The sequence below is a fragment of the Narcine bancroftii genome, chromosome 7 (genome assembly GCF_036971445.1).
Source record: "Narcine bancroftii isolate sNarBan1 chromosome 7, sNarBan1.hap1, whole genome shotgun sequence".
Classification (NCBI taxonomy): domain Eukaryota; kingdom Metazoa; phylum Chordata; class Chondrichthyes; order Torpediniformes; family Narcinidae; genus Narcine; species Narcine bancroftii.
Genome location: NC_091475.1, coordinates 209452883 through 209466220, shown reverse-complemented (window position 1 = coordinate 209466220; position 13338 = coordinate 209452883). Strand labels below are relative to the sequence as shown.

Sequence of the window (13338 nt, the reverse complement as noted above, 5' to 3'; positions counted from 1 at the left end):
AAAGGAATCAGATATATTGAACATTGTTATGAGGAGGGATAACTGATGTCATTTTAACAATTAAAAAATTACAGAATTTTTAACAACACAATCTTTTACAATTTTTAAATAAGAGCCTATCTAAGAGATAAATTGGGCCCAATAATGTTTTTCCCAAGTTGTAGTGATGTGGAGACTCTGATCCAAAAGGTAATACAAATAAATTTACCTCAGCAAAGCATCATCTTACCAAGATGGTGGTGACGTGACTGCAGCTCGACACAGATCTCTGGTCTCAGGTACATATTACCTTAAGTATGTAATCGTGCACAATGTCTGAGGCACAGGAACTGGCGGTCAAGCATCAGGAGGTGCCTGAGGGATTGACTGCGGCCTGAAAAATTTGCTAGCACCCAAAATGTCAGTGTGGAGGCTCGGAGGACAGCGGTGCGGCCTAAGCGATTGGTGTGGAGGCTGAGGCCGACCAGCCTGGGGTCGGGACGACTGTCGTGGAGCTGCGGTAACCAAGGTGGAGCCCAGGGTTTGTCGCTGGGTGAAGTTGGCAGACGTGCTAAAGGGGATGCCTCACCGAGGTTGTGGAGCTGAATTGTGGACCATTTGCGGAGCCGGGACTTCTCCACTCTGGTGGGGTGCTCCTCAGGGGCTGCATGGTGGGGGTTAGTCACAATGTGGGTGCATGTGGGCGTGGAGGTGCCTACAGCATAACCCTCTGCACTAGAGAACGTGAATGGAGAGACTCTTGATTTTTTTTAATATATTATTGCAACTGAGTGTTTTATGGCTTTACATATAATAAATTTAGTTTAGCTTGTAATTTAGGTAATTTTACATAATGTTTTGAGTTTAAAGTCTAAATTGTATTTAGTCTAAAGTGTCCTGTGCTTTACCCTAATGATGCACCAGTCTCCAAGGGCGTGATCTCCTATTTTTTTACTGCTGCTCGTTGTATAACGGCCGCAGCTTTAAGAAATGATGATCAGCTTCGAATTTGCATTGATTCCCCGACCTCAGACAAAAGTCTTGGCCTCGCTTTTGTCCTGGTTGTCTCGGAGGCTGCAATGTCCGCCCAGATAGTTTGGGCTTGTAGGGCACAGGGCTGAGTCGGCCGTGCCAGTGAGTTTAGGCAGCCTGCCGCCACCCACGTTTTTCTCCAAACCATGACTGTTCTGCGAGACGACTCTCTTGTCCAGTGTCCAGTCTCTTGTGATTGTTGATTTGTGATTCGTGTATTTTTTTGATTAATTGGTGTACAGCACTTGGGAGCAACATTGCGTTGGGTTTAAAATATGCTATATAAATAATATTCTATCCAATTCAAATGGGAACTCCCACCCCGCCCCCCCCCCCCACCCACCCCACCAAACAAGGGGTTCTCAAGTCCAGGCAGAGATGGGAACCAGACTTAAATGTAAGAATAGATGAGGAAACCTGGTCTGCACTATGTCAGGACAGTACGACTAACATGATCAATGTAAGATATAGATGAGTACAATATAATTGTTTGCACCAATTATATCTCACCCCACAGAAATTAAACAAATTAAATTCAGGCTTTATCAGACTGAAGCTTTAGATGTGGCGAAGACGTAGGAACTTTTTTAACATTCAACCTGGTTATGATCAAAACCAGTGGTTCTCAACTGTTTTATTTCCACTCACATCCCACTTTAAGTAATCCCTACGGCCATTGATGCAGTGATTAGGAAGGGGTTGTTTAAGGTGGGATGTGGGTGGGAAGGGAAGGCTGAGAATCACTGCTCTAGACCCAATTGTTTCTGAAATATTTTGCTGGAGAAAAATGGTCATTGGCCCATTTCCTTTGGAGATCTGAAACCGTGCACAAAACGAGTCAATGAGAGACGATTAAAACAGGGGGTTTCAAACTTTTTCTTCCCACCCACATCCCACCTTAAGCAATACCTTACCTAATAACAGTGCACCGATGGGAAAGGGATTACTTAAAGTGGGATGTGAGTGGAAAGACAAAGGTTGAGAACCATTGCGATAGATGCTTCAGAGAGGAGATTTACCAGATGTTGCCAGGATTGGAGAACGTGTCTTATGAAGCCAGGATGACAGAGCTAGGGCTTTTCTCGTTGGAGTGAAAGAGGATGAGCAGTGACTTAACAGAGGGGCTTGGATAGTGTGGACAGCCAGCACCTTATTCCCAGGGCAGCAATGGCCAATACCAGAGGACATCTTGTTTAAAGTGAGTGGAGGGAAATGTCAGGGGTAGGTTTTTTTAAACAGACTGGTGGGTGCCTGGAATGCATTGCCAGGGGTGGTGGTGGAGGCTGATACAATAGGGGCATTTTAAAAACTCTCTGAGAGGCACACGATGTAAGAAAAATAGAGTAAACATCAGCCACGATCGGTCTCTTATCCTTGGTTGATCGTGCCAGGCCAACACCTCCTTCAACTCCGTCAAATCAGAAAAGAAAAAATATTGCCCATTTTCTTTGTCACCTCGACGAAAAGAACAAATTCATGAGTGTGCGATGGGACTTTGGAGAAAGAATAACCCCATTCACACTGGCACGTTAACCCAGTAATTAACCGCCAATCTACCGGTTAACCTGCCAGTGTAAATGTTCACGAACCGTCACGCAGGTGTCAGATGGCCTCGGGGATGAACCGCTTAGGGTATATCATTGCTGATTCATTTCGGAGCGGTATGCCGATTAGCCCAGTGTGAAGGGGACAGGGGTATGCAGGATGTCACCTCTGGAGGATAGCTGACCCTTTGCTCTGGGATGCCGGGTGTTGAATGTCAAAGGGGGCAGAGAACCGGATAACATTGGTCCAGTGTGAACGGCAAAAAACGCTATTTTGAACCGGTTTGTTGAACCCCCATTTTACCGGTTAGCCAATGTGAAACGGGCTAAAGAGAGCTTCACTCTGTCTAATCCAAGTTGTCGATATCCTGGCGAGTGTGAAACAGGGCACTGTGGAGTAGTCTGCATAACATACTTAATTTGTGTGGTCTTGTGTTGGTTTGGTGTGATGTGACACTGTAGTGGGAGCTTTACTTTCTATCCAACCTATGCACTGGGAGTGTGTGGCTGGACAAGCTAGATGGAGATTCATTCCGAATAACTCACACCTGTGACCCCAGGGTCTGGCCCAAGATGGTGGCGTCTGTGCTGGGTGTGGTCTCAAGGGCTCGCAGTCTTTGGGGAAGCAGGTGCGTAGGGCACCAGAAAATGGGGAGAACACCCCCCTCTGAGAAGGAGGGAGATGATCCTAAGGGATGGCGACCACAGCCCAATGAGGGGTCGGTGGCTAAAGAACACACAGGGCTGTTGGCGACTCGGGGCTCGGAACCCGCGCAGGTTGCGGGCTGCTGGCTTCTCGCAGCCAAGGGATTCACACCAGGCTGTGGACTGCTGGAGACTGGATCGAGACCGGCTGAAGGGGCACCAGGCTTCGGGAATGGGATGCAAGAGGATGCTGAGGGAGGCAAGGGCTCCTGAGGTGATGAAGGCTTCCTGACTACGTTGGAGGTTTGGATTAGGTTGCTGATGGCTTGAACCAAAGTGTGTGTGGCTGCGGAGGCTGGAGGCTAATCTATGGACTCTGTAACACTGAAGAGACTTTTTCTCTGACTGTAAGGGGGGGTCGGGAAATTCCTGCTGATGGAAAATCTTGGTCTGCCTTACAGGACAATAAAAGAATCTGGTGGACAGTGTGGAGGGAGCTGTGAACCTGAGCTCTGTGAGTGCTTGACACACATTGAATCACAGGAGTCAATTAAAGACAGAGAAGGAACTGCTTCTCCCAGAGAGTAATCTGCAGAATTCTCTGCCCAAGGAAACAGTGGTAGATGCCTCATTAAATGTATTTAAGATACAGATGGATAGATTTTTTTTTAATAGTAGGGTGATTTGAGGAATACAAGAGGAGGGATGTGATGAGGTTTTGCACACTGGTGAGATCTCAATAGTTTTGGGCTCCTCGTTTAAGAAAGGATGTGCTGACGCTGGAGAGGGTTCAGAGGAGGTTCATGAGGCTGATTCCGGGAATGAAAGGGGTATCATATGTCGAGCGTTTGTCAACTCTTGGCCTGCATCTGTTGGAATTTAGGAGAATGAGGGGGGATCTCATTGAAAAATTTTGAATGTTGAAAGATGTGGACAGAGTGGATGTAGAAAGGTTGTTTTCCCACGGTGGGAGACTCAAGGACAAGAGGGCACAACTTTAGGATTAAAGGGCATCCACTTAGAGCAGAGATGTGTAGGAATTTCTTCAGCTAGAGGGTGGAATTTATTGTGGAGTCCAGGTCATTGGGTGCATTCAAGGCAGAGATTGATAGGTTCTTGATTAGCCAGGGCATCAAAGATTATGGGGAGAAGGCCGGACTGTGGGGCTGTGGGAAAAATGGATCACCTCATGATTGATGGGCTGAATGGCGTATTTCTGCTCCTGTGCCTGACAGACTTACTAAGGGAACCGGGTGAACAAGCGAGTAAGTGGAGCTAATTCCATGACCAGATCAGCCATGATCTTGGTGAATGGTGGAGCAGGCTTGACAGGCCGAATGGCCGATTCCTACTCCTAGTTCTTGCTCTTCCTCCTCCCCCCTCAGCAATCTCTCCCTTGACATATCACTCCACCTCCCCCACCTTCTGTCCTACACCCCATCACTTCTTAAACCCTCCCCAGCTTTTTTGACACCTCCTTCTTTTTCTCCTTCCTCCATCCCCTTGACGTACTCAGTATCACTCCTTACTACTGCAATCTCGATAGAAGGTCCCAACCCAAAGACCATCTCTCCCCACGGATGCTGAGACCCTCCAGAATCTCATCACTTGCTCCACCATGAAGATACTCTCGGGTCATCTACACCGATTGCGCAAATTGGGATTAGATTGCACAAATTGGGATTAGATTGCGCAAATTGGGATTAGATTGCACAAATTGGGATTGTACTCGCTGGAGTTTAGAAGATTGAGAGGGGATCTCATAGAGACCTATAAAATTCTGGCAGGACTGGACAGAATGGATGCAGATGGGATGTTTCCAAGGATGGGAAAATCCAGAACCCGGGGCCATGGTTTGAGGATAATAGGCAAACCATTTAGGACCGAGATGAGGAGGAATTTCTTGACCCAGAGGGTGGTGAATCTGTGGAATTCATTGCCACAAAGGACAGTAGAGGCAGGTTCATTAAAATATATTTTAGAGGGAATTAGATCTATTTCTTCAGTATAAGGGTATTAAAGGTTACGGAGAGAAGGCGGGGACGGGGTACCATGATCTCTTTGAATGGCGGAGCAGGCTCGAAGGGTCGAATGACCTACTCCTGCTCCTATCTTCTATGTTTCTATGAACCAGAGAGAGATCGTCCATCTCCTTCACAACACCCTCTTGACAAGTAGTTGTGTATTTTTTTCCATATATATTTATATATAACTTTAACACATCCATTGAATGTAAACAGGCGGCATACAACTGACCAAAAGAAAAAACTGAAGTGACAACCAGAGATCTTTCAGCAGAAGGGAAGGTTCGACGGCCAGGTCGGGAGACATATCTACCTTCAATTTATTGCTGCGCTCCCCCCTCCTCTCAGTCTCCCCATCCTCAAGAGTCTGGCCCAGTTAATGTTCAGCAGTCAAAGTTGCAAAGACACTTGATTGGGGAGGACGGTGAGAGCTTACTAGGGTGGCAGGTGCAGAGAGAAGATGGAGGGGGCAGGCTAATCCCTTTCACAGTTCCTTCCATCCATGCCCGTGTTCAAAGTCTCTCCCAAAATCCGGTCTTCACCCGTCAGACCTGGGATGTCCCAGGGCTGAGGGGATTTGGGCCGGGAGGGAGGCAGGCTGGGAGGAGGTGGAGGAGGAGGAGGGACGAGGTGGGCGCGTCCTCTTCCGAACTCGAGGAGGTCACGAAGGGGAAGATCGAGCACAAGGCGTTGCTCTCAGTCGATCCTCTTCTTTGATGCTCGGTGACCCAGGGGGCTGACAGCTTCATTCATGTAGCTGTCAAATCCACTCTCAGAGCAGAGGGAACCATCATCTGAGCTGCCCAATCCATTATTGATCTCTGTAAGACAGGACAAGCCACCGGTTAAAATAGGATGCACTGTTTAACGGCACTTGGTCTTTGTAACACTGCACCCAGCACTCTGACGTCCTGTCTTTTACAGGAAGCTGAAAGTTTTGATTTCTAATCTTATATTTACTATATTTACTTTGTGTATCTGTAATAGTAATTATTATATATTAGCCATTAATGTCTATTATAACAATAGGGGCCAGAGGTAAAGGTTAAAGCCTCATTTTTGAAAAGTTTTAGTTAATTTTGTGCCAGTCTCTTTACGAGACTATTATTTGTAGTGTTACCATAGTGACTGTGATGTACTATGTCATAATATCCACCCAGACTAATGACTTGCTCATTATTCAACCAGATATGAAGGAAGCGTGAGCATGAGAAATTTTTCTTTGAACTTTTCTGTGTATCTCTTTAAAGTTTGAGCTTCTTTATTTATGTTTATATCTCTATCATACAGTAAATACTTTGTTATACATCGTTATGGAAGTCTTAATGCGAAGCTATGCAAAATGCTTATCTGTTTTATCAACGAATTAAAGCTACATAAAGAAGCAGCCATAAAGTTGGATTTATTGGATTAAAGAGATAGAGATATTGTAGCTCATGTTTTTGGAAGATGATACAAAGAATACATGTTGGTTTGACCATGTAGAAATTCCAGCACTTTTTACACATAGTCCCCTCATTTCAGGGCACCACAATGTTTGGGACATTTAGCTTCACTCACAGGTGTTTGTGAGAACTCAGGGATGTTTAATTGCTTCATCAATGCAGGTGCAAGAGAGCTGGGCTTGCTTTGAAGCTTTTGATCACCTTTGGAGTCAGTTGTTCCCATTTTTCTACATTGAGGACCAAAGTTGTGCCAATGAACGTTAAAGAAGCCATTATGAGGCTGAGAAACAAAATAAAATGGTAAGAGACATCGCCCAAACATTAGGATTTACAAAATCAACAGTTTGGAACATCATGGTGAGCTCAGTAATCACAAAGGGTCTGGTATTCCAAGGAAGACCTTCACGACTAATGACTGAAGAATTCTTAGCATAATGAAGAAAAATCGAAAGATGAGAAACAGTCGCCAGGAGGCAGGTGTGGATGTGTCACTGACCACTGTCATTCAGAAGACTTCATGAACATAATACAGAGGCTACACTACAAGACGCAAACCCCTAGTTGGCTACAGAAAGGACGGCCAGATTACAGTTTGCTAAGAAGTTTTTAAAAGAGCCTGCAGAATTCTGGAAAAAGGTCTTGTGGACAGAGGAGACCAAGATGAACCTGTATCAGAGTGATGGCAAGAGCAAAGTGTGGAGGCGTAAAGGAAATGCCCAAGATCCAAAGCATAACACCTTTGCCATGGTTTGCATCTTGCAGTGTAGCCTCTGTATTTCTGTTCATGAAGCCTTCTGCAGACAGTGGTCAGTGACACATCCACACCTGCCTCCTGGAGAGTGATTCTGTTCTGTCAGACATACGATTGGGGTTTTTTTCTTCATTCTGATAAGAACTCTGTCGTCAGCAGTGGGGGTCTTCCTTGGAATACCAGTTCCTTTGCGGTTACTGAGTTCACCAGTGCACTCTTTCTCCTTCATGATGTTCCAATCTGTTGATTTTGGTCATCCTAAGGTTTGGGTGACGTCTCTCTTGGTTTTATTAATGATTCTCAAGGAGGGAGAGAAGAGGGAAGAAGGGAGTACAGGAAGAAGAGGGGGAAGGATGGGGAGGGGGAGGAAGGATGGGGTGAAGGGAGGGGAGGGGGAGAAGACAAGGAGGAGGGAGGGGAGAAGACAGGGAGGAGGGAGTGGGGATGAAGGGAAGGGTGACAGGGAGAGAGAAAGTGGGCTGGAGGAGGAAGGCAGAGAGTGAAGGGGAAGGAAAGAAAAATGGAGGGAAGGGGTTTGGGCAGAGATTGTGACCTTCCCCAACCACGGGATATCCTAGAGAGACCTGCCTCGTGGGAGTTCATCAGATGTTGTGTACAACTATTCCCCACTCCCACAGACACAGAGTTCTACTGCACAGACCTTTCAGCCCATTTTGTCTGTGCTAACCACTAATCCCATTTACCGTAGTGATACAGAGCATTAACAGGCCTTTCTGGCATAGTAGTCCGTGCTGCCCAAATATACCCATGAGATCAATTAACCTTCCAACCCCATATGATTGGAACATGAGGAAACACACACGGACAGGGTGGGAGAATGTACAAACACCTTACAGATGGTAGCATATTCAAACCCAGGTCGTTGGCACTGTTATAATATTCTGTCCCTTTCTTTCTCCTATCGCTTGGGGTGCCAGCATTCTTATGGTAATTCTTTGTATGACATGGCATACAAAAGTTGAGGTATCATCCCCTGGGATCCAGCACCTATGGGGATTGGCAAATGCCAGATAAATGATTTTTCCGGTTGCTTGAGGTTGCAAATTGTGTGATTTATTTTCCGTGATTTTTCTTTGCTGGTTGTTTGAGGCTGTCGGCTACTTGAATTCCAGATAACAGGTTATTTTCTTTTACATTTTTAATGTATTATTACATGACAATAAAAGGAACCTTTGAACCTTGGAACCATCTCCCTCTGAATGTTTCCTAACCCCGTCCCTGACCAAATGTCTTCTGAATGCTATAATTGTCCCATTTTCTACCACTTTCTTTGGCAACTCGTTCCGCATACCCACCATCCTCTGTGCGAAGAAGGGGCCCCTCAGGTCCCTTTTCAAGCTCTACCTCCCTCTCCCCTTCCACCGCCTGCTCTGTAAAACTGTGCCCTCTAGTTTTGGATCCTCCTTTCCTGAGAAAATTGCAAGGATATTCAGCTGCACCCACCTGGGAAGAGATACAGGAGTATCAGAGCCAACACCACCAAGCTGAGGAACAGCTTTTTCCCACGGGCAGTGAGAATAAAATAAAATACATGAAAATAAAATATTGTAGCATTCACACTGAGCGGGTGTGGAGAAAAACGACATGCACACCAAAGCCATGAAGTCAAGACTGGTTTATTGCACTGGCCGTTGTGTTTAAGTGGACCCCAGGTGCTGACGTCAGGGCCCTGCATCAGGCCAGTGTTCCCGCCACTGTTCACCGTCTTCCCGCTGTGTGGGAGGTCACCTGGGATGACGGCCAGTGTCACCCCTCAGGTCTGCGCGGTCGCTGCGTTTGACGGCCAGTCTGCATCTCCAAGCACGGGCTGCTATACGACCCCCCAGAACCGGTGACTGGGCCGTTATCCATTGACTTGGGCAGTCTGCTCCTACATCATGAAGGAGGAATGGAGACTGGTCCAGATCTGCAGGCGGTCGACAATAAAGGTCTCCTCCTTAACGGTGATGACAAACACAAAAGTGGAGACGTTGTCCCTGATGACCCTGTAGGGCCCATTGTAAGGTCGTTGTGGGGGTGGCCGGTGTATCCCCCTTTGCACGAACACATACTGACAAGTCTTTAAGTCCCTGAGTGGATATTATATTTGGGGGTTGTTGCAGGGCCAGGGACCTCAGTTTTTGCCACAAGTTCTCAAGGGTGGCCATGGGTCTTCCGGGCATTTGTCGGGCCAGGAACTCCCCTAGTATGATTATGGGTGCGCTGTAGACTATCTCTGCTGCTGAGGTGTTGAAGTTTTCCTTCAGCTCGGTGCGAATCCCCAGCAGGACCCACGGCAGTTCGTCCACCGAGTTGGGACCCTTGAGCCAGGCCATCAAGGCTGCCTTCAGGTGCCTGTGAAACCACTCCACAAACCTGTTGGCCCAAGGGTGGTATGGCATGGTGTGGTGGAGCTGTGTCCCCAGGAAGTTAGCTAGCACTGCCCAGAGCTAGAGGTAAATTGTGCCCCCTTGTCTGAGGTTAGGTGCTCTGGGACCCTGAATCTGGATACCCATGTGTCGATGAGCGCCCTGGTGCAGGTTTCTGTGGTGTTATCAGTGGCAGGACCACCTCAGGCCACCTCATGGAATGGTCAACCATGGCCAAGAGGTATCTCGCCCCATGGGAAACTGGTAACGGCCCTATTATATCAATGCGTATGTGGCTGAACCTGCGCCGCACTGGTTCGAAAGTCTGTGTGGGCACACTTTTATGTATCTGCACTTTTGAGGACTGACAGTTTGTACAGGTCTTGGCCCACTGGCTGACCTGCTTGTAGAGGCTGTGCCAGACAAACATGCTAACCACCATCTTGACTGTGGCTCAGATTGCAGGATGTGCCTGGTTGTGCGTGGCGCCAAAAACCAAGCACCTCTATGTAGCCAGGATGATGGGGCCAGGGCTGCCAGTGGAGACCTTGTACAGCAGTGTCAGGTTACCTGGGCCGACAGGGACATCTTCCACCTGGAGACCAGAGACGGCTGTACTATATGCACAGATCTTGGGGATCTGCTGTTGTGTTTTGGCGAGGGCCATGTAGTTGACCCCCTGGGACAGGGCATGGACCGACTCGATCGTGGGCTTTTCCCCGCAATGTGCTGTATGTCTGTGGTAAATTCAGACATGTAGGACCAGTGCCTCTATTTTCAGGCCGACCATGTGTCCGATACCTTACGGAAGGCAAATGTCAGTAGCTTGTGATCAGTGAAGACCTTGAATTGCCAACCTTCCAAAAAGTAACGGAAATGTCTTACCGCCAGGTACAGTGCCAATGGCTCTTGGTTGAAAGCGTGGTATTTGAGCTCGGGGGGTGGGGGGGTCAGAAGTTCCTGCTGAAAAAGGCCAGGGGTTGCCATTGGCTTTCGATGAGCTGTTCCAGGGCACCTTCTACTGCTGTGCTGGAGGCGGCGACTGTCAGAGCGGTAGGTGCCTCCAGACTGGGGTGGACCAGGAGGGTGGCATTGGCCAGAGTGTCTTTGGCATTTTGGAACGCCATCAAAGACTCATCATCCAAGCTAGTGTCCTTCGACTTGCCTGCCATCAGCATGAAGAGGGGGAACATGATGCGGGCCGCTGCCGGTATGAATCTGTGGTAAAATTTTATCATACCGGTGAATTTCTGTAGCCCTTTTACTGTACATGCCTTGGCAAAGTGCAGGACCGCCTTGACCTTTTCGGGAAGGGTGTTGCCCCGTGCTTGCTTATTCTGTGCCCCAGGAAATCAATAGCATTCAGGCTGAATTGGCACTTTGCGGGGTTAATTGTCAAGTCAAATTCACTCAACCGGGTGCACAGTTGTCTCAGGTGGGCGGCATGGTCTTTCTGGCTGTGGCTGGTGATGAGGATATCGTCCAAATGGATGAACATAAATGGGAGGTCCCGGCCCACTGCATCCATCAGTCGCTGGAAAGTTTGTGCCACGTTTTTCAGACTAAAGGGCATGTTTTGGAATTCGAACAGGCCAAAGGGGGTTATGATCGGAGTCTTGGAGGTGTCCTGGGGGTGAACTGGGATTTGGTGATACCCCTGGATGAGGTCCATCTTGGAAAACACCCATGCCCGGTGCAGGTTTGCGGTGAAGACTTGGATGTGGGGCACGGGATATCTATCAGGCATGGTGGCCTCATTGAGCCAGCGATAATTGCCACATCCCCCTGCTGTTTTTGGCACCATGTGGAGGGGGGGAGGGCCAGTGACTGCCGGAGCGCCGCACAATCCCCAGTTTCTCTATTTTCTTAAACTCCTCCTTTGCTGGGCTAAGTTCTTTGAAAGAGCGTGGAGCGGGGGCCCTTGGTCGAAATGTGGTGCCTTACCCTGTGCTTTGGCTTGGCTGTGGAGAACTGTGGCGCCACTATTGAGGGGAACTCCGCCAGGATGCGTGCAAATGCATTGCCTGAAAGCATTACAGAGTCATGGTGCGGGGCAGATAGCTTGGCTTCCTCCACAGGTAGAGTCTGAAAAGTTCTGGTGTGCACCAAGCACCATCCCTTGAGGTTGACAAGCAGGCAGTGGGCACGAAGGACGTTGGCCCCCAGTTGCACCACTGCCACGAGGGTGAAGGTCCATGTAAAGTGGCTGTTGCTGAACCAAAGGGGGATGGTGTGGATACCAAAAGTTTAGATGAGGAGCTGTTGGCTGCCCTCAGTGCTGGGCCCTGCTTGCTGTTGCAGGTCTCGAGTCCTCTGGGGGGTAGGATGCTTACCTTGGCTCCAGTGAAGACCAGGGAATGCCTGCCCAATAAGGAGTCCCAAATTTAGAGGAGGGCTATCACATGGGCCAACCGCCGCAGCCATCAATGACGGTTGGCCAGGGTGTTTCCCGGAAACCAGCAGGGTGGGTGGCATCGATGGGCATCCACACCCCATCGCTGATGGTAGTAGCAGAATTGTCCTGGGATATTAACTTGCCTTTCCACTGGTCTTGGTCTCACAGGCAGCTGTTCTTGGGGCTGGCTGATATGGTTTACAATGGCGCTGGTGTCCTTTGCTCTCTAGAGCATGTCTTCCTGGGCTACAACCCTCCGAGGGTCGCTAAAGTCTTCGTCTGTAAGCAAGAGTTGGATATACTCAGAAAGATCTGCTCAAAGAGCAGGCAAGGCTTGTGGCCCTCGGTTAGAGCGAGCATCTCACTCATTAGGGCGTGCCTGTCCCCCAGTCTATCAGAATAAGCAGTAATTGGGCGGCACGCTCGCACCAGGAGAGCCTGAAAGTGCTGGTTGACAGCTGTTTGAGGGCCTTGATCCGGAGACTGCAGGAGGAAGTCCTCGACCCTCGTCACTGTGTCCTGATTGAGGGCACTCTTGATGTAGAAGTAGTGGTGTTGGCTGGAACTGAACCTTGGCCTGCTTGAACCGCACATGTGGCTGCGACATTGGGAGCCTGAGTGAGATCGCGCCGATGGTCATTGGCTCCGCCTGGTCCGTCATCTTCAGGTCCAACTGGTGGTTGGACCTGTCGGGGTCACCAAAGTAGCAGGCATGGAGAAGCATGACATGCGCACCAAAGCCTTGAAGTTGAGACTGATTTATTGCACTGGCCATCGAGTTTATATAGGCCCCAGGCGCTGACGTCAAGGCCCCGTGTCATCGGAGCACCGGCCTGGGATTAGCCAGCGTTCCGGCCACAGTTCACCATCTCCCCACCGTGCGGGAGGTCACCTGAGTCAACGGCCGGTGTCACCCACAGGTCCGCATGGTCGCCATGTTCATCGGCCATTTTGTGGGCCAGTCCGCGTCTCTGAGCGCAGGCTGCCACAGAATTAACAAATCTGATACAGCAATACAAATAGTACTGAAATCACATTAAGAAATAAATAAAAATAAACCCACTATACAGTGCTACTCTAATTATCCAAAATCGGATTCTCTGAAACCCTCATATATCCAAGCTGTTTTCAGAGCTGAACTGACCTCACAGGTT

At 48.6% G+C, this 13338-nt stretch overlaps 1 protein-coding gene across 19 annotated transcripts in view; it reads right to left on the bottom strand.

Annotated features, from left to right (window-relative positions):
- Positions 1 to 5378: 5378 nt before the first annotated feature.
- The window catches only part of gdpd5b (glycerophosphodiester phosphodiesterase domain containing 5b), a 312299-nt gene continuing 304339 nt past the window's right edge, over positions 5379 to 13338 (bottom strand). For 14 of the 19 annotated variants that reach the window (XM_069892130.1, XM_069892129.1, XM_069892143.1 and 11 more), the window contains one exon: positions 5379 to 6045. In XM_069892130.1, coding sequence (XP_069748231.1) covers positions 5921 to 6045 — 125 coding nt within the window. In that variant the 3' untranslated portion in view covers positions 5379 to 5920. The remainder of the gene's footprint in view (positions 6046 to 13338) is intronic. The other 5 variants (XM_069892144.1, XM_069892146.1, XM_069892148.1 and 2 more) reach the window with 2 other exon arrangements.